Source organism: Mustela nivalis, assembly GCF_964662115.1.
Source record: "Mustela nivalis genome assembly, chromosome: 4".
Classification (NCBI taxonomy): domain Eukaryota; kingdom Metazoa; phylum Chordata; class Mammalia; order Carnivora; family Mustelidae; genus Mustela; species Mustela nivalis.
This window is the reverse complement of record NC_139023.1, coordinates 69,924,437-69,947,891: the sequence shown is the minus strand read 5'-3', so window position 1 is coordinate 69,947,891 and position 23,455 is coordinate 69,924,437. Positions and strand designations below refer to the sequence as shown.

The 23,455-nt window shown below is 43.7% G+C and overlaps 1 protein-coding gene and 1 long non-coding RNA gene across 2 annotated transcripts in view; one reads left to right on the top strand and one right to left on the bottom strand.

Moving 5' to 3' along the window:
- RNF150 (ring finger protein 150) overlaps positions 1-22,643 on the bottom strand; it is a 255,102-nt gene extending 232,459 nt beyond the window's left edge. Inside the window, exon 1 of the mRNA XM_082728470.1 lies at positions 21,487-22,643. Coding sequence (XP_082584596.1) covers positions 21,487-21,970 — 484 coding nt within the window. The 5' untranslated portion in view covers positions 21,971-22,643. The remainder of the gene's footprint in view (positions 1-21,486) is intronic.
- On the top strand, positions 14,448-16,700 carry LOC309863550. The gene is made up of 2 exons (XR_014311105.1): positions 14,448-14,529; positions 16,471-16,700. It is a non-coding gene; the product is annotated as an uncharacterized lncRNA (long non-coding RNA).
- Positions 22,644-23,455: the final 812 nt, after the last annotated feature.

Here is a 23,455-nt window from a genome sequence, read left to right as displayed (position 1 = left end):
ATCCAAACAGGCTGCAGACATAAGGAACCCAAACTGTCTGCATATTTTTATAAGGGGGAAAAAAAAAGTAATCCTTGCTACAATGCTAGTCCTTGCAATGGCCGAAACAATGATCGTTCCGAGAATGAATTACCTTTGAATGCTTATATCTTTGCAAGTTTGGAAAGGAGATCTCAGTCGAAGTCATTCTAGGAGGGCCCAAATCGAAACTCAGGCTCTTCGAGCACCATCACGGTGATAACTCTCTCGCACACCCCCCCTCACGTGTCTACTTCAATGCAATTCTAGAACTTATTTACCCCCACCATGATTTGGCATCCAAATATTACTATACTGATGGTATTTTGCCCTCATTTTTATAATCCCAACCCTGTGAGCCTATTGTTTGCAAGGCTAAGTTAGAGAGAGTCTTCAGAATTCTACATAGTTCATACATCCCAACCATGAACACGTTTCTTCCTGAGATTTGAATGCCAGGATTAGCAATATAATAACCAAATGCACACCCATACACAGAAATAGGCCTCTGGTAATGATTTTGTAAATTAAAGCATTCTCCAGACTGGCCTGTTTACCTAATTATTATTTGCCCTTGAGCAAATCTGGATAGGAAAAAAGAAAACCTCCCAAATTAAGGGCTAGCATATTAGGTGGATAGGACTTTTGATATCATCTAGCACAAGTACATCATTATAAATCAAATCCAATACCCTCAGCCTCTTGACCTCTTCACATCTGACATTGTTATATACCACTCTGCCGAAATTCACTCATTCCTAGGTTCCCATCATTTTAGTCATTTTGGCTTCCTTCTAACTAAAGAGTTCCTTTCCACTCTCAGTCCCCAAAATGCTGTCCCCTGCCCCCAGGCTTTATCCTCCCCTGTCCCCTCCACCAGGGTTGGTCCCATCTCTCTTCGTTATTTCAGAGGTCAGGACTGTAATAGTGATACCAACACCATCAACAGTCTCAAAAGTAACATGCCCGACACTGAATCTACATTTTCCTTCTGAACCTTCTTCTTGTATTCCCTTTTTCATGTCATCCATCACTCACCCAGTCCGACGTGTCATTTGTTAGTCCCCTCCCATAGTCAGACACCAATTTCTAGAAATTATTTCTGAAATCTCTAAACCCTTGTTATCAGCCTTATAATTAACATCCCTGAAAACCAACGACGTCTCCCATACACACTCTTCGGTACACCTAGCACCATTCTTATCTAAAACAAAGCTCTGACAATGTCTGCTTAAAAGCCTTTAATGAGGGGCGCCTGGGTGGCTCAGTGGGTTAAGCCGCTGCCTTCGGCTCGGGTCATGATCTCAGGGTCCTGGGATCGAGCCCCACATTGGGCTCTCTGCTCGGCAGGGAGCCTGCTTCCTCCTCTCTCTGCCTGCCTCTCTGCCTGCTTGTCATCTCTCTCTGTCAAATAAATAAATAAAATCTTAAAAAAAAAAAAGCCTTTAATGATTTTCATTACCTAGGAAAGAAAATGTCCAATTTCCTCAGCATCCCACTGTCTCAAACTAGTTTTTAGCCTCCTCTCACCATAAGACCACCTACTTGTCACTCTAGTCCGTTTGTCTTCTCTCAACAATCAAATAAAGGGTTTCCTTTGCTAAAAGTGCTCCCATCTTTACTTTGCTCACAGTTCTGCTTTTTTTAAAAGATTTTATTTATTTGACAGACAGAGATCACAAGTAGGCAAGAGGCACGCAGAGAGAGAGGAGGAAACAGACACCCCGCCAAGCAGAGAGCCCGATTCGGGGCTCGATTCCAGGACCCTGGGATCATGACCTGAGCAGAAAGGCAGAGGCTTTAACCCACTGGGCCACTCAGGTGCCCCCAGTTTTGCTTATTTTAAAATGTCACCTTCTCCATAAGACCTCCCACAAATCTCTAGGCCACGTAATTGTTCCTGGATGTTCCTAGAACACTCTGTTCACACTAATAGTATCACACATCCACTCTACCCTTCTTGTCAGATTGGTAACCTGCTTCAGCAAAAAAGTGGTATAATGCTCTTTGTACAGCTAAGATTCAATACACCTGCATATAGTAGGTGCTTAATTAACAACTAAGTAAATATGTCAACACAGTGAAAAAAGGTTTTGAATTAAAATGTGAATTTGAGCCCTAGTTTCGCTAGAACTCAAACTCTGTGACCTTCAATTCCTTTACCTGTAAGCTGAAATAGTATCTTTTCCAAATGTAAAGTATTATCAGAAGAATTAGTTAAATCAAATACAAGTATTATATTAAATACAAATATATTAAGTATGATCCAAGGGTATAATTGTTTAACATTTATTCACTTGATGTAGATCAAAGGTCAAGAGATTCTACAGCCAATGCCCAAATTGGGGAAGAATATCAACACAATGAAGAGGTATTTCATCTCTCTTAGCATTCAGTGTTCCTAGAAATCAAAGGTGACAATTTAGTGTGATCTGTACAGCCTTAAGATATCAAGTATCAGCATGCAGAAGCACATTATTAAACACAGATGTGAATCCTAGCAGCACACATAACTTCACTTTTTTACTAGCAAATGCTATTACAGTGATTATATGTATAAATGCTTTATATAAATTAACCCATTTAATTCATACAAAAACTCCATGAAATAGCCCTATGATTCCCATTTTACATTCAAGGAAACTGAACCAGGGAGGTTGGCTAATGCATACCAGGTAGCAAAGCTATTATAAGGCAGAACTTGGATCTGTGTCTGTGCAGACGGGGTCTACCCTGGCTCCAACCAGTAAGCCAGGCAGCCTATCTAAATAATGCTGTGACCGGCCAGCACAATGCCTGACCCACAGTAAATCCTTGAAAACGTTAATCTCCTTTAGAACACAATGGTGGGTGTGTGGGTGGCTCAGTGGGTTAAAGCCTCTGCCTTCAACTCAGGTCATGATCCCAGAGTCCTGGGATCGAGTCCCACGTCCGGCTCTCTGCTCAGTGGGAAACCTGCTTCCTCCTCTCTCTCTCTCTCTCTGCCTGCCTCTGCCTACTTGTGATTGCTGTCAAATAAATAAATAAAATCTTAAAAAAAAAAAAAAGTTTTTTTTAGAACACAATGGTGCTCAGGTGATAGCGATGCGTGCAAAGGGTCATGACGCTGGCCTGCTATGTCATCTCCTGACAAGCTTCCCATGCCCAATGGACTCTGTGGAAAGTGGATCTTGTCTGTATCCTGTATCAGCCTCCCTATACATGGATAGAATTTCCCAGAAAACTAGAAAAAATCCAACCATTTTAACTAGCTTTTAATTCATCCATTCAAATATGATGTCTTGTGTTCTTTTGTTGGAAGATGAAAATATCACTATCCTGGGCCGAGGCAAAGAGAGCACCCTCCCCACTTTTGTTCCTTCAGCTCTCCTGGTGGTCTTTTGACACATCCCCACACATCAATTACACCTTCCATTACAGTCAGCATGGTGGTCCACACTGTATTAACTGGCTTCCCTTCTTCCTCCCCTCACAGCCAAGTCATTCCAGATACCTCCTGAGCACACCATCCAGGGAGGAATGGTGTGAAACAGAATCTCAAGCAGTGGAGATTTGCTCTTGGGACTCACTCTTGGGAATCCAGGGCCCACATCCCCACACTGCTCGTGGCCTATGCCTGCTTCAGACCTGGGGAGCACATCTGATTCCAAGCACTGGGGCATACCAGTCTTCTGCAAATGTCTTCCAACCAGGCTAACCCTTACATGCTCTAGTTGGTACCAGCAAGCTTTTAATTATCGTCTTGAGAATATTTTTCTAGTTTAATACTGGCTCTTTTGAAATAAATTCCGTGTCTCTTCTTAGATTACATACTGGTGCATTATCAATATTTTATGGTGCTATGTTTAATCATTTAAAAGGTCTTACGCTAAGTGCTTTCTGCTCGTGCTCATAAAAGTCTCACAAACTGATGACATGGTAGCTCAAGTCTATGAAGTTTTTTGTTGTTTTTTATGCTTTAACATCTGTGAAATCAGAATGCTTATCATCAATACCATGTTAAAATTGTGATAGTTTTTTTCTCAGTGTACATAAGATATTCTTACTTCTTAAAATCAGGGGCATTTTAAATTCAACAAAATTTGCTAAGTAAGTACCATATTGATTGCTATTTTAGAGTTGAACACATGGAGGTTCAACATGTTAGAGGATTTGCCCAAGATGCATTGCACTTCCATAGCAAGCTAAGTAAATGTATTTCCATGTCAATAGAAGGAACTCTCATTTATCTTCTTTGTAACAGGTCACTGCAGCCTGGAGACAGGGAATCTATCCCATCATATGTGCCCACAGCTCAGGCCCTGGAGTTTCACTGGTGCTCAGGTCCCAACTCTGCCACCAAACAAAGAGTGAGATTTGGGGCATGTTGCTTAAACTTAATAACCTCATCTGTGCTCAGAGTACTCTAACCCCAGAAGGTATCTGAAAGGATTAAGTGAGATAATCTATATAAAAGCTCATAGCACAATGAGAGATACATAGTGACCAACAAGTGGCAGGGATAATTTCATAAAATAAGGGGAAAAGGGAATTAATTAGATCTGCTTTACTCTTTACTCCCAGCCCAATTTTTATTACAAATAATATAATACTGTTAACCATGCCTTTTTTTCCCTATCATATATCAAGAACATCTGGGGGGCACCTGGGTGGCTGAGTCGGTTAAGCATCTGCCTTCAACTCAGGTCATGATCGAGGGATCCTGGGATGGAGTCCCATGTCAGCTCTTTGCTCAGCAGGGAGTCTGCTTCTCCCTCTCTCTGCCCCTCCCTCTGCTTGTGTATGCAAACTCTTTCACTGCCAATAAATAAAATCTTTAAAAAAAAATTCATATTTTTTGTCAATAAAATAAAATGATCAAAACTGATGCACTCTGAAGTCTTTCAGTAAAAGTCTATTTTGTGGTTAATTAATACCTGGATAATTTTGATAATATAGACGAAAAAATTACAAATCCACTGACCGACAGGCTGACATAAGCTCACACTATAAGGGCCTTTTCAGCCTCCTTGCCCCCAGGGAGATTTGTGAACAAGGTAAAACAATGTACATATGTAGAGAAAAAAATTCTCAGGAGTACTCTAATAAGAATCTTACAAGTAGAATATACTAGGAATGTTAAAATAAGCAACATAAGAACACTAAAAATAGACAAGTGAATTACTGAGCATGAAGAACCACAAACCCAATTAAAGAAAATCTTATTTAAAATCAAGGCTGTAGCAATTTAATGAGCAAGCAAAACTATTCTGGGATTACATGAATCAGACATCATCCAAGTCCAATTAAAATTCTAAACTACTATACATACATACATGTATACACACACCTATTTTTAAACTCCCATAATGACAGTAACAGTGTCATTCTTTTATTTTGACCTGGAAATATTTTTCTGGTACATGGGGTCTGGCAGTGCTTTGTAAATGTTAAGAGTAATTACAAACTTAGGAAAAATCACAGTAGGATAAATTTGAAGGGAATGATTTACTTCTAAAACTAAAAATAACATGCAGTGGCAGAAATTTACAGAGGCCCTTTTACTTTAATAGGATTAACAGAAAGGAGCCTGATGCAATTCTCTAAGAACATTGTCATTTTTAACTGATGGGAATAAATCACTCGAACTAGAACTATTCTTTAAGGCACAATTTATAGACAAGGACTATAATATACCAAAGATATAACCATATCCACAGGGGACAAGGTTTGACTTGTGGAACAATTAAATCCACAGTAATTTATACCTTACACGTCAATAAGAAATATTTCTTGTGCAACCAAGGAATTACATTGCTGCAGATATCCAATAAATTTAACAATAGCAGACTAAGTTTCCCAATTCTTATGGGAAACATTGTTTCTATACAGCTTATTATCCATAAAGAGTTTTTTCCCCTTATAAAAAAGTACACTGAAACAAAAATCAGTAGAAAGTCAAAGAAATCCTACACGCCTCACGATATACTTGAAATTTACATAGATCTGGATTAAAATACCAGCCCTGCTTTTGTCCATCTGTGCCTTTGGGCAAGTTTCCAACTCTCAGGGTCTGTGAAAGGAGTCAAGTATGAAAGACACCTAACACAGTGTCTAGAGCCTTATGTGTTCACAACAAGTGTCCACTCTCTTCTAATATTTATTCAGTCCAACCAAGATTTGCAGAGTTCTTCTAATGAACAAGGGGACAGAGAGATTTAATATATAATCTAGGTGGGGTGCCTCATTTGTTAAGTGTCTGCCTTTGGCTCAGGTCATGATCCTGGGGTCCTGGGATCAAGTCCCACATCAGGTTCCCTGCTCAGCAGGGAAGCCTGCTTCTCCCCTTTGCCCCTGCTTGTGCTCCCTCTCTCAATGTCTCTGTCAAATAAATAAATAAAATCTTAAAAAATATACATATGTACATATATATATATTTTTATATATATCCTGGCACATATATATATGCGCCAGGAGCCAGAAGAGGTGATTTGCTGAAAAGATGTCTGGGCTTATTCAGAAAAGGAGAATTTTCCTCAGTGGTCTTCCCTGGGGAGAGAAGATGGGGCACATGGAAAGAGCAGAATGGCCACAATACCAACCCCCCCACCTCCAGAGCAGCTGCTGATGGGGCTCCCAGCTATCATCTGGTTATCTTACCTGAAGCATTTTATTTATTTATTTATTGTCAGAGCTCCTGATCTGCAGGCCTAATCCCTGGGGAACAGGTGCTGGGCCTGTTGAATGGCCTTAAACTCATGAATAGAGAGTCATAGTCTGACTTTGTCCATCACTGAGTTGCTAGACAGCAAGGCACGGGCAGGTAGAGAGGGTTAGGTCACACCTACTTGCCTTTGAATCTGCTGCCTTGTCACCTTGGCAACTGAACACCAGTTTTGGAAGATTCTGGTTCCCCGAATCTCAGGTTTTCCTCAGCTTCAAGTACAGTTACAGCAAACACCATACACTTACGGAAGACTTGCTCCACGGGGTTAAGATAGCAGCTTCTTCAAATTGCCTGTTAGCTACAGAGAGGAAGCGTGTCCTCTTCAACAGAAATTCCCATTCCTTGAAAAAGATGGATGGAATCTGGGGCTGAGACTCAGCCAGGAGCACAGGACAGTGGAAGGAGAGCTAACAGTGACACCCCCCACCACCATGACCAATCAGTCCCCCTGTGTGACAACACCTCTTTTTTAGAAATATAGTGGTTACCAAATAGGCCAAGCAAGGTAATGGCCTATTTCAGTGCTAATTTTTCTCTGAAAAATGATGCCCCATCTCAGTAAGCAAATCTATCAATCAAGGGCTAGAGTTTGAGCGGCTGTTTTCCTCTATGCCACCTTTTCAAAGATTAATTATAAAAATAATGAGCAGGCTCTTGGTTATGCTACAGTTCAAAATGCTTCAAAGGTTCTAATTAGCCTCACTAAAGAAAATGGCTTTTTTTTCCCTTTTACCTACAGCGTATTTTTCACAATACGACTGAATAAAACACAAAAATCTTCCTGAGTAAAAAGCTAAGATATACTTAACATAGTATCTCCCTAAAAAAGGAAGAAAGCTGATGAGTTTCAGACAGCAATAAACCAAATTATAAGAATCATTTCATTTTACCAAAGAGAATAAGACTTTCTCATTTAAAAGAATCAAGTTTTAATTAGGTAAATGGTTTTTCAAGATATTCGTAAAGGTAAACAGGATGAAAGATACTGAAGACTTTTTAATGGATAGAACTTGGCTTGTATGCAATAAAGCATCATTTCATGTTTGTTTGTTTGTTTGTTTGTTTCTGAGCATGGCCCTGTGAGAGGGACACTTACCTCTCCTGTGCAGGCTTAGTGTTTGCAAGGTGAGCTTCATCAGAGGCTGAGAATTTCCTTTAAATGCTTGGTATCAAGGCCAGGTTCCTGCCACCAGGTGAATGGCATCAAGATGGGTCAAAATTCACCAGATTAGTAAATATTGCCACAGATGGGGAATCATTCAGGAAACCTGTGCTAGTTACCAAGGCAGGGGGCTGGAGGCATAAAGCACCTTAACTCAGACACCTCACAGTCCAGTACGAAGAATTCATCTCAATAAAATAGACTCTGCTTCATATAATCAATGCATTTATGAAAGGAAAGAACAAAGTAATGATTCAGAATATGTGTTTTCTATAGAAATAAACTTTTAAATTGATAGGAATTATATCACCTAACTGCTTCAAGCTCTATACATATAGTTCTTAAGAGCTAAAAAGTAGAGGCATACAAATACATAGGAAATTACATTCATTCTAGAGCAAGCCTCAATGCTGCAACCAAGAGTTGCTTTAATGAATTCCTCTCACTCAGATTTAAGAGAAAACTTGAGATTTCTGTCATTGCCCGAAAGGTCACAATTGGACATATCTCACTATCATTTGTCATTTGCTATTTCCTTCACTTGGAGAAATCCTGACATCCTTGCTACTACCTCATTAACTTTAGATTCTTCTGGAATGAAGTAGTGTGTACACAGAGAGAGATTTGCAAATGATACAGGTAGAGTTTACGATCAACCTATAACATTTCCTTGCAGTAACACTCCAGGTCCCCTTGAGTATGAAGTCTACCAGATGCCCAATTCCGAGTAAAAACATCCAAGCAGCCCTATGCCCAGTTACTTCTTTCAGATCTCTTGCTGTATTTCATAACAGCTGACTCCAAAGGACATTTCTATTCTGTTATCTATAAAAAGACCCCTTCCACACCTCCAAAGCAAAGGGCCTCAGATCAGAGACACACTTGTTTGTAGGTAATGGACAGTAGGCGTCCAGGTCTTCTGAGACACACTGGCAGGACTGGAGAAGATCTCAGAAAATAACGACTGGCTTCCCACTCCAGCCCTCCCAACGTTCATGAAAGGAAGACAAAAGAAAAAGGTCTGGGGCACCTGGGTGGCTCAGTAGTTAAGCGTCTGCCTTCAGCTCAGGTCACAATCCCAGGGTCCTGGGATCGAGCCCCGCATGGGCTGCTTACTCAGTGAGGTGCCTGCTTCTCTTTCCCACTCCCCCTGCTTGTGTTCCCTCTCTCTCTCTCTCAAATAAGTAAATAAAATCTTAAAAAGAAAGAAAGAAAAAAAGAAAAATGCCCTTTCCATCTGCTGACAATAATGAATAGGGAAAGAATCGTTCTGTGGGCCCTGTAAGGAAGGAGGCATCTTATCAAGGGTTAAGTTCAGGTCTGGCAGCAGACAAATCCCCTTAGCACAGGCCCTGCTGTGGGCAGGAAAAGAAACAACATTTTTAAACACTCAAATTAAATGTCCCTCAACATAAGGCAAATAATGTATATGGAATAGGAGTCATTACTTCGTCCCTTAAGTGAGCAGTGCACCTGGAAAGCATGGATGGGTACATATTCTACCCTTCCTTTACCCACTCATATTGTCTACAGATATTTCCTGGATGCCTTTAATGTGCCAGCCTCCACGAACACAGCAGTTAAGACAAGAACCTTATCTTTATGGAGCTTATAGTCTCCTAAGGTAGATAAACAATAATCAAGTAACTTAATGAGTGAAATAATGCAGCAATTTCAAATGGTGATAAACGCTATGAAGAAACATAGGGAAAGTAAAGGAGAGAACGAGTAGCAGATTAAGAAAAAAATAAAAAGCCCCACAGAACTTTTTTTTTTTAATTTATTTATTTGCCAGTGATAGAGGGAGAGAAAGCGAGCAAGCACAGGCAGACAGAGAGGCAGGCAGAGGCAGAGGGAGAACCAGGCTCCCTGCCCAGCAAGGAGCCCGATGTGGGACTCGATTCCAGGACGCTGGGATCATGACCTGGGCCGAAGGCAGCCGCTTAACCAACTGAGCCACCCAGGCGTCCCGCCCCACAGAACTTTACATGGTCAGAGAAAACTCTTGATAAAGGGGTCAGCGGAGCAGTCTGTTGATATGAAGGAATAAGTCAAGCAAAACTCTGGGAAAACCTGCAAAAAATTGAGCGTGGTGACTGGGTAACTCTCCCTGCCCACCGGGTGCTTCATTCCCATGACTCTACACGTACAGGGGACATAAGAGCCTGCGGGAGCGAACAAAGCCAGTTGGTTAAATAAGGGGCAAAGAGATAAATGTCTACTAGATATTCCTGTTTGGGAATCCTTCTCACACATTTCAGAAGTATAAAGAGATGTCTCATGAAGAGATGCTTTGCTGTATAAATTTATAATAATTGTACCAGAGAAGCAGAGGAAAAAGCACCCCAAAGGCCTGAGGTGGCAGCGCATTGGGCCTATCTGAGGAGCAGCAAGAGGGGCTGGGAAATCGGGAGGGAAACATGGCTGGAGGATGGGCTTGGACAGGAGGCAGGGGCCACGCCGGGCCAGGCCCTGTGGGTGGCAGCAAGAACGTGGACTTGGTTCCAAGTATGATACGCAGACCTCGGAAGATCTGAGCCAGAGAGTGAGGTCCTTTGATTTTTGAGACTTCATTCTGTCTGCGGCACGGGGAACAGACTGCAGAGGGCAGGGACAGAAGCTGGACATCGGCCGGGGTGACAGCATCCAGGCAGAGATCAGGATGGCTGGGAATCAGCTGGTCAGACTGTAGTCCAATATATTTGACAATAATCCTAGTTAACATTAAACGCTCACAGGGGTGCCTGGGTGGCTCAGTGGGTTAAAGCCTCTGCCTTTGGCTCAGGTCATGGTCTCAGGGTCCTGGGATCGAGTACCGCATCGGGCTCTCTGCTCAGCGAGGAGCCTGCTTCCTCCTCTCTCTCTGCCTGCCTCTCTGACTGCTTGTGATCTCTATCAAATAAATAAATAAAATCTTTAAAACAAACAAACAAACATTAAACGCTCACCGTTGCCCTCTCCTGCATTGCCTGGGTTCCCAACAGTTCTGACGGATAACACCTGAGGCTCATTCACAGGTGAAGACTTGCGCTCATCACTTGCTTGCAGCCTTCCCTGCCCAGCGAGGCCCTTAGTTCTTAGCAGCTCTTCTTGCACAGTGCACACACCCCAGCATCCTCCCGTCACTCACCAACCGGAGGACTTCCGGATTCTACCTCCATACCTATGGTGCTTCAGGTCTCCCTCGGCAAGTGACTGTCAGGGTCCAGACCCAGGCCAGCTGTGTCCCAGAACAGTCTTTCTCACCACCATCACCACCGTATCCGGCCTCCCGACCTGGGCAAGGACAATCACGATGTGCCAAAGGGGAGATACTTCCTACTCAGTCAGAACAACATGGCATCTCTGCCTCTTCGGCCGGAAGCCTACACTCAAGATCACGAACATTCAGCCCATCCGTGAAATTCCACCCAACTTAATTAAAATGTCTAATCGTTTCTGACTCATTACTGTACTTTTTGATTTGTTACAGAAGTTTGTGTGCTTCCCTGGGCTTGCTGTGTTTGCCATCTGTGTTCCTGCTGGTCTCCCAAATCTGGTTGTTATTAGTGAATCACTAACTTTGTCTTGAAATAATCCTTATTGTACACACCCTCATACTTTTAATCATGATCATCCTGAAATTTAAAACGTTCTCATGTAGAACGCAGATAAAAATCAGTATTTCTTTAAATTATTATGACCTATGGAAGGTAAGAACTCGAGGAGGCCTTTTGGTTGACCCAGTGTGGTGGCTGTCTCCCCAGGCTGCACATTGAACTCGTCTGGAAAGGCGTCTGGCCACCAGGCTAATGACATCAGAATTTCTGCACTGGGGAGCCTGGGCATAATTTTTAAACTCCCCAGGTGATTACACCGTGCAGCCGGAGTGGACAATCACTGCTTTAAACCACATCCCCCTCCAGCAGCCTCCTGCCCCTCGTTTTCAAAATGGAAGGCAAGGAGACCCCTGGGTGGTAGGGTGTCCCTGGCCAATGGTAACGCCAGCGTGAGACAAAGCCACAACTGAAACCTGAATTTCCTAACATGCTGTTCAATTTCCATTTACCATCTCCAAGACTCAGATGAATGTAAGGGAACAGAGGGGGGTTCTGCTGATTGTGGCCCCGATGATTCTATTTCCCAGGCTTCATTTCTTCTGATTCGCCACCTTCTGTGTGTCTTGGCCCCGCTGCCGGACTGGTCTAGTTCGGAGCAAAGTCATGCAGGAATGCTATGCTAGGGCCCCACAGCAGCCCCATAACTGACAGGCGTTCTTTCTCCTTCCATGGAACCATCGTAGTGAGTGGCTCACCGCTGAAGACTTCACTAAGTGGGCTACCAAAAACCCTGCTCTATAGCAACCCATGAAAAACCTCTAACTAACCCCATATTCAGGAATGAAGAAAGTAATCCTGGATATGCACCCATTTTTAGGTACATAAGGATGTTTACAGCAGCACTGTTTATGTAGTGGGAAAGTGGGAAACAAATTTCAAAATGTACCCTTAAATTTAAAAAAAGCTATAAAACATATGCAATATATTCCCAATTTGGTAAAAGTAAATATGTTAAGTAAATATGTATCCACATAATGAAAAAAAGTTGAGTGGCTGGGTTATAGATGATTATTATCTTCTCTCTTTTTAAGTTTTCCATATTTTCAAGTTTTTCTCTAAAGCATATGTCTCTCATTTAAAACAAGAGAAAAACATTTTTTTTTCCTAAAGGAGGACAATAAACACATGTATAGAACTGTATTTGGTTACAACTTGATTTTGATACCCTTTTCCTTTTTTCTCTCTAGACCAAGGACATGAACCAGGCACTTAACTTCCTGCCACGCTCTACAGGAGGAATAAACATTTTAGCAGGAGACTGATTAGAATCTGCCTGACTTCACTTAGGTAAGTCAAAAGCAAAGAAAAATTTTAGTGTCATAGAATATTTTTTCATGACATTAGACACATATTAACATGGCCCATCTTTCTAGTCTCCACGTTATTTAACTGATCTTCATATTTCTGGAGCATTTTCCATGTACCAGGGACCCTTCTAGGCTTTGGGAACTTTATGATCAACAAAAAATGTGTAGAGCCCTGTTTCTTGTGGCTCTTATATTGAGGGAGGCTGGGAAGAGACAATAGAACATGTTAATGAGAAGTAGAAAGAAGCAGGAAGAGGGTAGGGAGTGCTGGGGCTGGTGAGTGGGGGAGGGAAGCTGTTATTTTAAATAGAGGAGCTGGGAGTGCCTTAGTGGTGAGGTCACTTTAGAGAAGGGACCTGACAGGGGCAGCCAGTCCTGTGAGTATCTGGGACGAAGAACATTTCAAGCAGCTTTCTGGTAAATAAAGGGGAAAACCTCTTTCCTGTTCCACTATTCTTTGGGCCACCTGCAATCACATTCCTGATGGACGTTTAGACAGTTCGGAGAGCCACAGAATGGCCTGAGGAATATCTTCTGTGGAAAGTGAGGGCCAGAAAAAGAGAAAACTTTGAGGGGAAAAAAGGGATTTGTGCAAGTCAGCACCTAGAAAAATGTCGTATCTTTGCCTTCTCAATAGTGCTTTAGTGAACTATGTAAAAAGCTACTTATGGTGGAGACATAGGCTGAATTGGCTAAAAAACAAAACATTTCCTGAATCTTACCTAAAACATGTACTAATTATAGATCTTTGCCTGGAAAGGACATGAATAAGCCATACATTTAACATAAAATTGTTTCTAATCTTTAACCTTTATTAAATGTATGAACAGAAAAGGCTAACAATTTAATGCATAAGCTTAAATTTTATGACAAATGATTATTTCTACTGAAAAAAGTGTTCCTACACTTATATTTATGGAAAACACAAAAAATTAAGATACTTACAGAAATCAATTTATTACCAATGCTTTTGAAGTAAAAGAAATTTCCCTCTCCTTTCCTCTCACATAAAAAAAAAGAACTAGAAACCTAATCATTAATATTTTGATTTCAATCTGTAAAACACACTTGCCTTAAGTTAAACTGCCAACAGATTAATTCTTTAGAGTTTAAAATAAAAGATGACATTATACCTATAGTCAAGGTTTCCATGGAACAAAACCACTGTAATTGCAGCTTCATAAAGAACAATCGTGCAGCACAAGGCGGCCTTTTTATTCTCGGGGTTTTATATTACCAACAAAATCCTCAAGAGCGGAGATAATCTGAAAGGATTTGAGTTCCATTTTAACTCAAATTTACCATCTCTCAATTCACGTGATCAAATAGAGGGAACTCTGGTATCACCTCAGTCACTCAGCAGGAGGGGAAGTTGGCCTCTAGAGTGTATGTGAGATGGAGCATCTGCTCTAGGGATAAGCTGAAGACTTTCAGGGGCTATTAAAATATCAATTTCTTTATATACTAAGTTTTATCTCTAGAAACACAAGGATAATGGTCACGCTCCTTTTCAAAAACGGAGCTTGGTTTCTAGGCAAAATTAATGTTGCATCAAGAACCACATATTTTCTTTCTAAAAAAACTAGAAGGAGTTCTGAAGTCCCAGGTCCTTTCTAAATCTTTCCAGACTTCCTGGTCATAAAATTCCTTCCTTTGTGAGAAGTCTGGGGATCTTTAAGAACAGAGCCATCGAGAGAGAGGAGGACGGAATGCTGACTAAAGATTGTAAGGCAGATGGTAAGATTCCTTCCAAATCCCCCAGATAGATAGATACGTATTTCTAGGACCTGAACTGAGTGAGCGAGTCTTACGTTTTCTTGAAATGCCCAGGCCAAATTAAGTTACAATGCCAAGAATGTTACCTAACACTGACACTGAATTATGGCTTTTAGTAACAGAGTCTGGAATTCCTGGCTATTGAGGGTCTGTCTGCCATTAGAGAGACAGGTGGAAAAGTAGTTTCATGCCACATAAATAAGTATATAAACATTAAACGGAGGGAGAGACTGGCCTGGGAGATTAAGAACAAGCGTGAATGGTATTTTCCTCTTAAGACACATACAGAAAAGCGAAGTGGAAATGGAGGCTCTTAAATGTTTCTGAAATATCCAAATGATAGAGAATCATGGGTGCTCGGGTTCAGAAGACCCTCAAGGCATGACTCCTATCTTCAGCACTTCCACAACCCTGTTCAAGTTCAATCTGAACACAAGTGAAAGCTTCACCTACCCCAGGAAGCCTCTTCCCCTCATACAGTTCTATCCTTGTGAACACTTCCCTTTACTAAGGAAGTATGTTTTCTAGAACTTCTCTTCACCAGCCCTGGTTTGATTCCATAAAGCAGGGACCCCAAATCCACTTCTGGCACAGGCCAGAAGTCATAGGGACCAGGGCCAACTAAAGAGCGCACTGCCATTGTCAAAGGCCAGCCACTGCTCTGCTCCAGCTGGCCGCTGCTGTGTGGGACACAGGTCCCGGTCAGTTTTTGTGATGAAGAATGCCAGGAATCTGAATTTTTGTAGCAATGTCTTGGTTTTTTTGAATGCATAAGGAATAAATTATGGAGTTCAAACAGCTCTGGGAGATCAACTAACCCAAACCTTCTAGAGAGAGAAAAAACAGAGATCCGGAATAGAAAAAGCAACTGGCCCAAAGCCAATCAGAGGCATGCCGGGCGGCAGAGAGCCCAAAACATAAGGTCCCATGTCTTCCAGCACAAAAATGCAGCCTGTGAGTGAATAGTGCCTTCAGCCTATAGACTTGTTAAAGGTTTCTGAATGAAGAATCCGCTTTAGCTCACTACCTGTATCAAGTCATCACAGTCCCCGTCTCGTTTTTAAACAGCGTCCTTTCAAGCTGAGAGAATATGAAGCAGAAGTTATAAGCCCAGACTGGGGAGACACACGACTCCAGTCTGCAAGCCTGGCTCCACCACTTGCCGCCTGCAGGGCACCTCTCCCGACTAGGCTTCAGCGCCTTGGTCTATGAAACAGGGCCCATAGTGCCCACCTGAGTGTTGCTGGGAAAATTAAATGAGCTAATACGCATCAGGTGCTTACAGCGTGCCTGACAGAGTAAGCACGTCATGGTCAACATGATTACTTCCTAGAGAAAGAATTTCAGCACGCCAAGAAGAGAGTTAATGCAAACATACTAAGCAAAACCACACAAAACCACATGTCCTAAAAAATTAGGAGTCCTGACAAAAATTAATTATAGCAGCTAGTTCCTTGACAGAGATTAAGGCAGATGTAGACTTTAGAAATTAGAGATTTAAATTATGGCCACAAATGTAACCACGAACCCATAAATCAAACTCTTAGCACTCACCAAAACAAGAAAGATTCAGTAAGCTTCCTGTTTTCTCCTCCAGTCTTGGACAAGTCCTAGCATACAAAGGATCTACTCCATCCAGGGCTCTTCCTCATTGAACTGATTCTCTAAACAATTACGTCAACCATCTCTTCCCTTCTATCATCTCGAAGGACTAGTAGGGACCAAGTCCCTCAAGCTAGACCTTTAGTCTTCTCATTTCCCTTTCGCTATACACTAGCAAAAGACAAAGACAGCAAATACATTCTTTTAAAAAAGGGAAAAAAATGTATCCTTCCTTCGATGTCGCAACCCAGTCACTAACTGTCTGCATACAGTCCTAGCTCTACCGTGTTTATCACGCAGGTCCCTGCTAGGAGGAGACTGCAATTTCAGCCAAGAGAAAGAGCATGTATGCATCAGGAGAATTCTCAGAGGTTTACTGACCATCAGAAGGGGCAGGAATGCCTGGTCTCACATCACAGAAGCCATAAACAGAAATCAGCACTGCCGCTCCGGTCATCAAAGCACGAGACGCTAAATAAAGTGATCTTTCCCAGGGCCTCAGTGCACCCTATGGGTCTGAGGATCCAGTCTCCGGCTTTGCGTATCACTATGTACAATGCTTATAACGGTTACATTTATTGATCGCTACATACCAGCTACAGAGGAACGCCCTGTACATGCATCGACCCATTTAATTCCCCTACTAAGCAAAGTAGGTACTGTCATCTCTCATTTCACAAACAGGGAAACTGAAGCCCTGAGGGGTAGAGTCACTTGCTGAAAGATACATAGTAAGAGGGTTACCTGGGTGGCTCAGTACATTAAGCATCTGCCTTGGGCTCAATTCATGACCCTAGGGTCTCTGGATCAAGCCCCACATTTGGCTCCTTGCTCAGCAAGGGACCTGCTTCTCCCTCTCCCCTACTTGTGCACATGTGCGCTCTCTCTCATATGAATAAAATCTTTAAAAAAAATTTTAAAAAGATACACAGTAAAAGCAGGAGGGCAAGGACACCAACCCAAGTGGTTGGCTTCAGAAGTTAACTAGTTAACCACTTCCCAAAATTGCAACTATAGATTTCTGATATGACTTTCCTCACTCAGACTGTATCAGAGGGTTCACAGGCATCTGACCAGCTCCAGGGAGATAAGTGGGGTCTCAGGGCCTTTAACTTCCCTTTACAGATCACTCAGTTTACTCTCACTGGCAGAAGCTCCATTCCTATATAGTTTTACTCAAGGAAAACTTAGGCAGAGGCTCTCTGAAGCACCAAAAAGGCACTTCCCACATCCTTTTATAGGGGACATGTGAAATCTGTGGTCCATGGGTTTAATCGGAAGAGGTAGATTGATCTTTTTCTTCTGTAGGACAAAAAGTGTATGATTTCAAAGTCCAGGAAAGGACAAGTGATGGCTAGCAAGTAGAAAAGGAGCCAAATGAAAAGCAGGGGAAAAAAAACTATATATATATATATATATACATATATATATATATATATAAAAATTATATATATATATATAGAGAGAGAGAGTGTGATCTTAGTCCCCAGGGAAAGGCAGCTTAAAACCACAATGAAGACACCACTCTTCAACAAGCAGGTTGGCCAAAGTAAAAAGTGTAACAAGTATTGATGAGGATATGGAGAAAATGGAACCCCCATATAGCGCTGGCAGGAGTGTGAAAGGAGGCAGGTGCTTTGGAAAACAATCAGGCAGTCCCTCCAAAGGTTGCAAGAGGACCCAGAAATTCCACGAGACACGGCCACACACAAATTTGGACATAGACGTTCGTTGCAGCATTACGCATAAACAGAAAGTGGAAGTTACCTGGATGCCTATTAATTGATGAATAAATGAAATGCGGTATATCTGTACAATAAAATATTTGCAACAAAAAGAATATAGTACTGACAGATACAGGCAATGCACTGAAAGACCATGAAAACATTACACTAAGAAGCCAGTCACAAAAAACACGTATTACATTATTCTACTTATAGATCTTCAACTTAAAATGGCGTTACATCCCAATAAACCCATCATAAGTTGAAGATGCATTTAATCTACCTAACCTCTGATCCCAGCTCAGACTAGGCTACCTTAAACATGTTCAGAACACAGTCTACAGTTGGGCAAAATCATCTAACACGAGGCCTATAATAATGTGTTGAAGAGACCATGTAATTTATTGAATGCTGCACTGAAAGTAAAACAAACAAACAAAACAAAAAAACCCAGAATGGTTATATGGGTACAGAATGGTTGTAAATGGACCAGTTGTTTATCCTCCTGACTGAGTGGCTGGGAGCTTTAGCTGGCTGCTGGCTCAAACTGCATACTGCTAGCCCAGGAAATGATAAAAAAAATCAAAATTCAGAGTACAGTTTCTACTTTATGTGTATCACCTTTACACCACCGTAAAGTCAAACCATGACAACTCTAACTCGGGGACTGTCTGTAAATGAAATGTCCAGAATAGGACAATATGCAGAAAGTGTATTAGTCATTGCCTAGGGCTAGGGGGTTGGGGAGGAATGAGGAGGAACTGCTTATGCAGAGGGTTTCTTTTTGGAATTGGCGGTGAGGGTTGTGCAAGTCTCAGTATAGTAAGAGTCCTTAGATTGCAGATTTAAATGTGTGAATTGTAAATTTGTAAATGTGAGTTCTCTCTCCCTAAAGAAGTCCTGTTTTTTAAAAGATCTTTAAAAACCAGTTACCAAGTAAAACTACTGGTGTATTCCAGGAGAATCTGTGTCTTTGTGAATGAGAAACCATAATCGCAGAAGTGGCAGAAACCCAAAGCAATTTCAGCAGGGGGAAAAAAACTAAAAGAGTCTGTATGAAGGGGGGAAGAGGAACCAATTTCCATTTAACTGAATTTCAAGGTAGTAGGTGTGTCGGGGTCATATCACCCCAAATGCATAGATATTACACGATGGGTTGCATAACTAAATTCTGACCTTCTTACCAAAAAGCTATCAGTTCCAAAAATAAAGGAATTAGAGGAGAGGTGAGATTTAAAAACAAACAAGAAAAACAGGCAAAGGCTGATATTAGCTTTTTGGAGACTCTAAAAAAAGTTTGCAAATGTAAGGATCCTCTGGCATACTCTACCCCATGTTCACAAAATAAGGATAGGGATTTCCGTGTAAAATGTACACCATTTCCTAAGATGAATTTAGAAACAGGACTTAAATTTAACTAGAAAAAGTAGAGCCTTCAAGTTCTGGAGCTGAGGGTAAGACATGAACAGCGAGATCAGTGCTGGGATCTCAGTGTTTGAAATTCAGGAGAAAGATTTAAAAGTAAAGGGTCTGCCAAGCTACCCAGTCATGTATCTCCTTAATAATGAGACTTTAGCAGAAATCAATGCAATCTCTGACCAAAGTGAATACAGAGTCCTAATGTGGCAATATGTCAAATGATAATATGGAAGTTTCATGGCCATTAGCAGATGCGGCGTTAACACATTTTTGGAAACAGAATAAGAATTTCGTTTACATTTTTAGCCTTGAACTTTCAAACTACAACCAAACCCTTTACTCCCACTCTGTCTTAAGCATCATTTGTATGGAAAAAAATCAGCCTACTGCTTTCTTTAAGAACAGGCAAGCCATTAATTGATCCAATGTGTTGGCAGCTCTGGAGAACCTTTTTAGACAGGAATAAACGATGCCTCTTTCTGTTCGAAGAAGCCACATTTAACATTTCATGCATATACACACAGAAACATTTAAGGAATCCTGCAAATTAGCTAACAATCCTCTTGGAATTTAGAGAACAAAAAAAAAAAAAAAAAAAAAAAGGAGCAAACCTCCTTCACAACCCCTCAAATCAGAGTTTAGATACTAAACGTTTAAAGACACTTTACATGACCTAAAGTGCTCTTCCATAGTCCTCCAAATCCTTGAATATCATCAAGTTTAAGTAATGCTCCTAGGACTCAATGTTGGGGTACCAACTTTTCCCCTACAAAACTGTTGAGCTCAAGAAAAAAACATCAAGTGCCTCTAAATGCTGTATCATAGCTTTTCTAGGTGAACTGCCTGTCCTCTTCATTAATTAAGGAACTGCACTTTTCTGGCCTATGTGTTAAAAGTATTGAACTTTCCCTATTTTACCTATGTTAAGGTTGACAGCTTCTTTGTTGAAGACGGCTGGTGTTGACTACAGGTGATATGGCTCTCAAAAGGAAAACTTGTCCCCAAGAAAGCACCCCCCCCCAAACAATACAGCCAAAGCTTGGTGTTCCATTTCACCAGCAGCACTGTTTTTAAAAAGCACTAGCTTTTAAAGAAAATGACATCTTTGAACAGGCAACTCCAGTCAGAAAATGCATCTGTCATTTCTATTCCCCCACCCCCCCTTAATGGATGCCACAGCCTCAACCCAGGAACCCCTCTGGGGAAGGAGGGCCCAACTGAAGGAAGCCAGTCTGCTAAAAGTAGCTAGTTATGCTGACAAGCCTGGAGAGTACTCCCCCCCCACCTTGATTCCTACGGTGGAAGCAGTGCTGTCAGGCCCAGGGGTAAATATATACGAGTTTAGGGCAGTAATGTATTTCTAGCTCCGGCACCCCTCAGTCATTAGGAAAATCTTACTATTTCTACCCTGAAGTTGCCTCATTCTTGCCAGAAAGAAAACCTTCAGCATATTTAATCTCCCAATCAGGCAAATGATAATGCAATATTGGAAAAGCAGGCATAACTTTAGGGCCACCATGCTCTTCTTAGCTGGTTGAGGATTATTTACCTTTGTGCCTGCATGTCAGTTTCTCCGAATGACAGAGCACAGGACTTTTATTATTATTTACGACGTGCGTCAACCCGGCGGGGGGTGGGGTGGGGAACCTCTTAACCTCCCAGGAAGGGTTGAAACCTGACTTGACGGAGCAAGTTAGCGGTGGTGAGCAGCCAGCCCCAGTAACCCTACCCGCCTCCCGACACAGAAACGCCTGCACAAGGAGTGTACCCGATGCACACAATCGTGCCGCGCTGAGTTATCAGATCTACCGGTTCCAAACAGGTGCGGGGCCGGTCAGTAACTGAGAACCATATGCGAGCCCTGCCCCCCCAAACTTCACGTTCCAGATCCTCCTCGGGAAAGTTAGCCCACCCCGGCGAACCCACGTCGCAGCGGTGCTATACTAATTGGAACACACTCTCCGGTTTCCCCCCTTGCCCGGATCTGATTAGTCCTGCTCTGTAAACCCCCCGAAGTAAAGCGAAGCAAAACTTAATAGGTCCAGGGAACAGACACGCGCCTTCTGCGCAGACTTCCCAGAAAGGAGCTGGGAGGCAGGCGCTGGATCCTCCTCAGCGCCCACATTCCTTGGGGCTCCCCCTTCCCCGCGGCGCACCCGCCCCGGGCGCTTACCTGCATGGGACATGGTGATGGTCTCGTTGGTGCTGGAGCCCACGTTGAAGATGACCACCGCGGAGGCGTTCTGCAGGAACGCGTTCCGAATCTTATCCCTATACGTGCAGTTGCCCTTGGGGATGAGGGCTATCCAGTTCTTGCCATGGGCCGGGGCGGCGAACTTGGTGCTGGGGTCGCAGGCTAGGCGGTCGTGGGCCGAGCTGGCCATGACCACCTCCCCGCGGGCGTCCTGCTTGGGCGAGTGCTCCCCGTAGCGCCCGCACTCAGTCTTCTCGGTGTGCAGCTCCGTGCCGCCGCCGCCCGCCACTCCGGGCCCGGGGTCCGGCGCGGGCTCCGCGTAGGTGATGTTCACGAAGGCGGTGTACCATTCCTCCTTCTCAGCCACGGTGAAGTCCAGGCAGAGCAGATGCACGAAACAAAAGGAAAGCAGCCATGTTGAGAGAGCCAGACTGCGGCACGCTTGGATGAGAGACATTGCCATCTTTATCCGCCGGGGCCCCTTCCCCGCCCCCTCCCCCCGCCCCGTCCCTCCTCCCCGGCCCCGGCCAACCCCGGGCCGGCAGCTTCTTCTCCTCCTTCTCCTCGCGTTCACTCCGGGGACCTGCGGGCCCGCGGCCCGGACGCGCAGCCGCCGCGGGGGCCGAGTTCCGAGCGCGGGGATGGCGCCGGCCCCTTCCCCTTTCAGCAGGAGCGTGGCGGTTGCATTTCGCTTCACCGGCGCTGGAGGGGCGCGGGCGGAGGAGGCGCTTGGGCTTGCGGAGGAGTCCAGCTGCCGAGTGTCCGGCTCCTTGGCCCGGCTTCTGCTTGTCTCATAGGGGTGGCAGGGGCCGCTGGAGCGTGCGGGGTGGCGGCTCCGCGCGCTCCGGCCCCGGCGGGAGCAGGCGCGGCTGCTCCAAGCCCCGGGGGCCGCCGAGGGTGTCCCGGCCGCTGCTGCCGCCGCCGAGCGCTCCGGCGAGCGGCGGCTCCTGCTCCGCGCCGGTTCCCTCGCGCTCCGAACGCCGCTGCGCTCCTCTGTTCGCCCGGTGGCTGCGCCGTGGATGCGCTCGCCGGAGGAGGGGACGGCTCCGGGGCAGAGGGAGAGAGCGGACAGAGGAGAGTCCGAGGTCTGTGTATGTCTGTATATGTTTGTGTGTGTGTGTGTACTGTGTGCGTGCAAGGAGGAGCTTAGTGTGATGTCAAAGATTCTGGGCTCCGCTTGCCACGCTCCCTCGGTCTTTCTCGGTGGGCAGCAGCGACCTCTGCCGGGTCTCAAATTCAACCCAGTCTTTGACTTGGCCCAGGTGGGGAGGCAAAAGGGGAAGCGAGCCCTTAACCTATGCGTGCAGGACCAACTTCCTACGCCTTATATATAGCAGACCGTGTGTGCCTCTCCTAAACAGCTTAATCCTGTGCAGAACTGCAGCGAGCTCCCTAATTACCCATCCTAGGGCCAAAGGCTAAGGCAAAGTGGTACCGAGGGCCTTCCAACACCACACCTGGAGTACCTCGGGCAGTGCCGATCAAATTTAAGTGCATTAGCCTCACTTGGGGGGACGTTCCAGCTCAGACTGATGGGCCCTGCCACAGGATTTCTGATTCACTCCATCTGGGTTAGGGTTCCAGAACCTACCTATGAAGGTCCCGCGTGATGTCCATGCTACTGGTCTGGGGTTCACTCTGTTGGAGGGAGATTTGCGTTTCCTTCCTCCCATCTGGAAACAAGCATGTGACATTCGTTTTCTTACAAAATTTCTTACCAGATGGGTGTTTCTATATAAGAAAAGAAACGGAGAGAGCGATTTCTCCACGGTGTTTATTCGGGTTGTCATGACTGGTACTTTCAACAGGCAAGGGAGTTTTCTTTGGATTCTCCTTTATAGTGTGTTCTCCGGGTAGAGATAGAGATCACAACTAGTCAGCAGAGAGCACAGCCCCTTTAGAGTAGTGTTCTTAAAACTGACACAGCACAGGCCCTTTCCATTTAAAA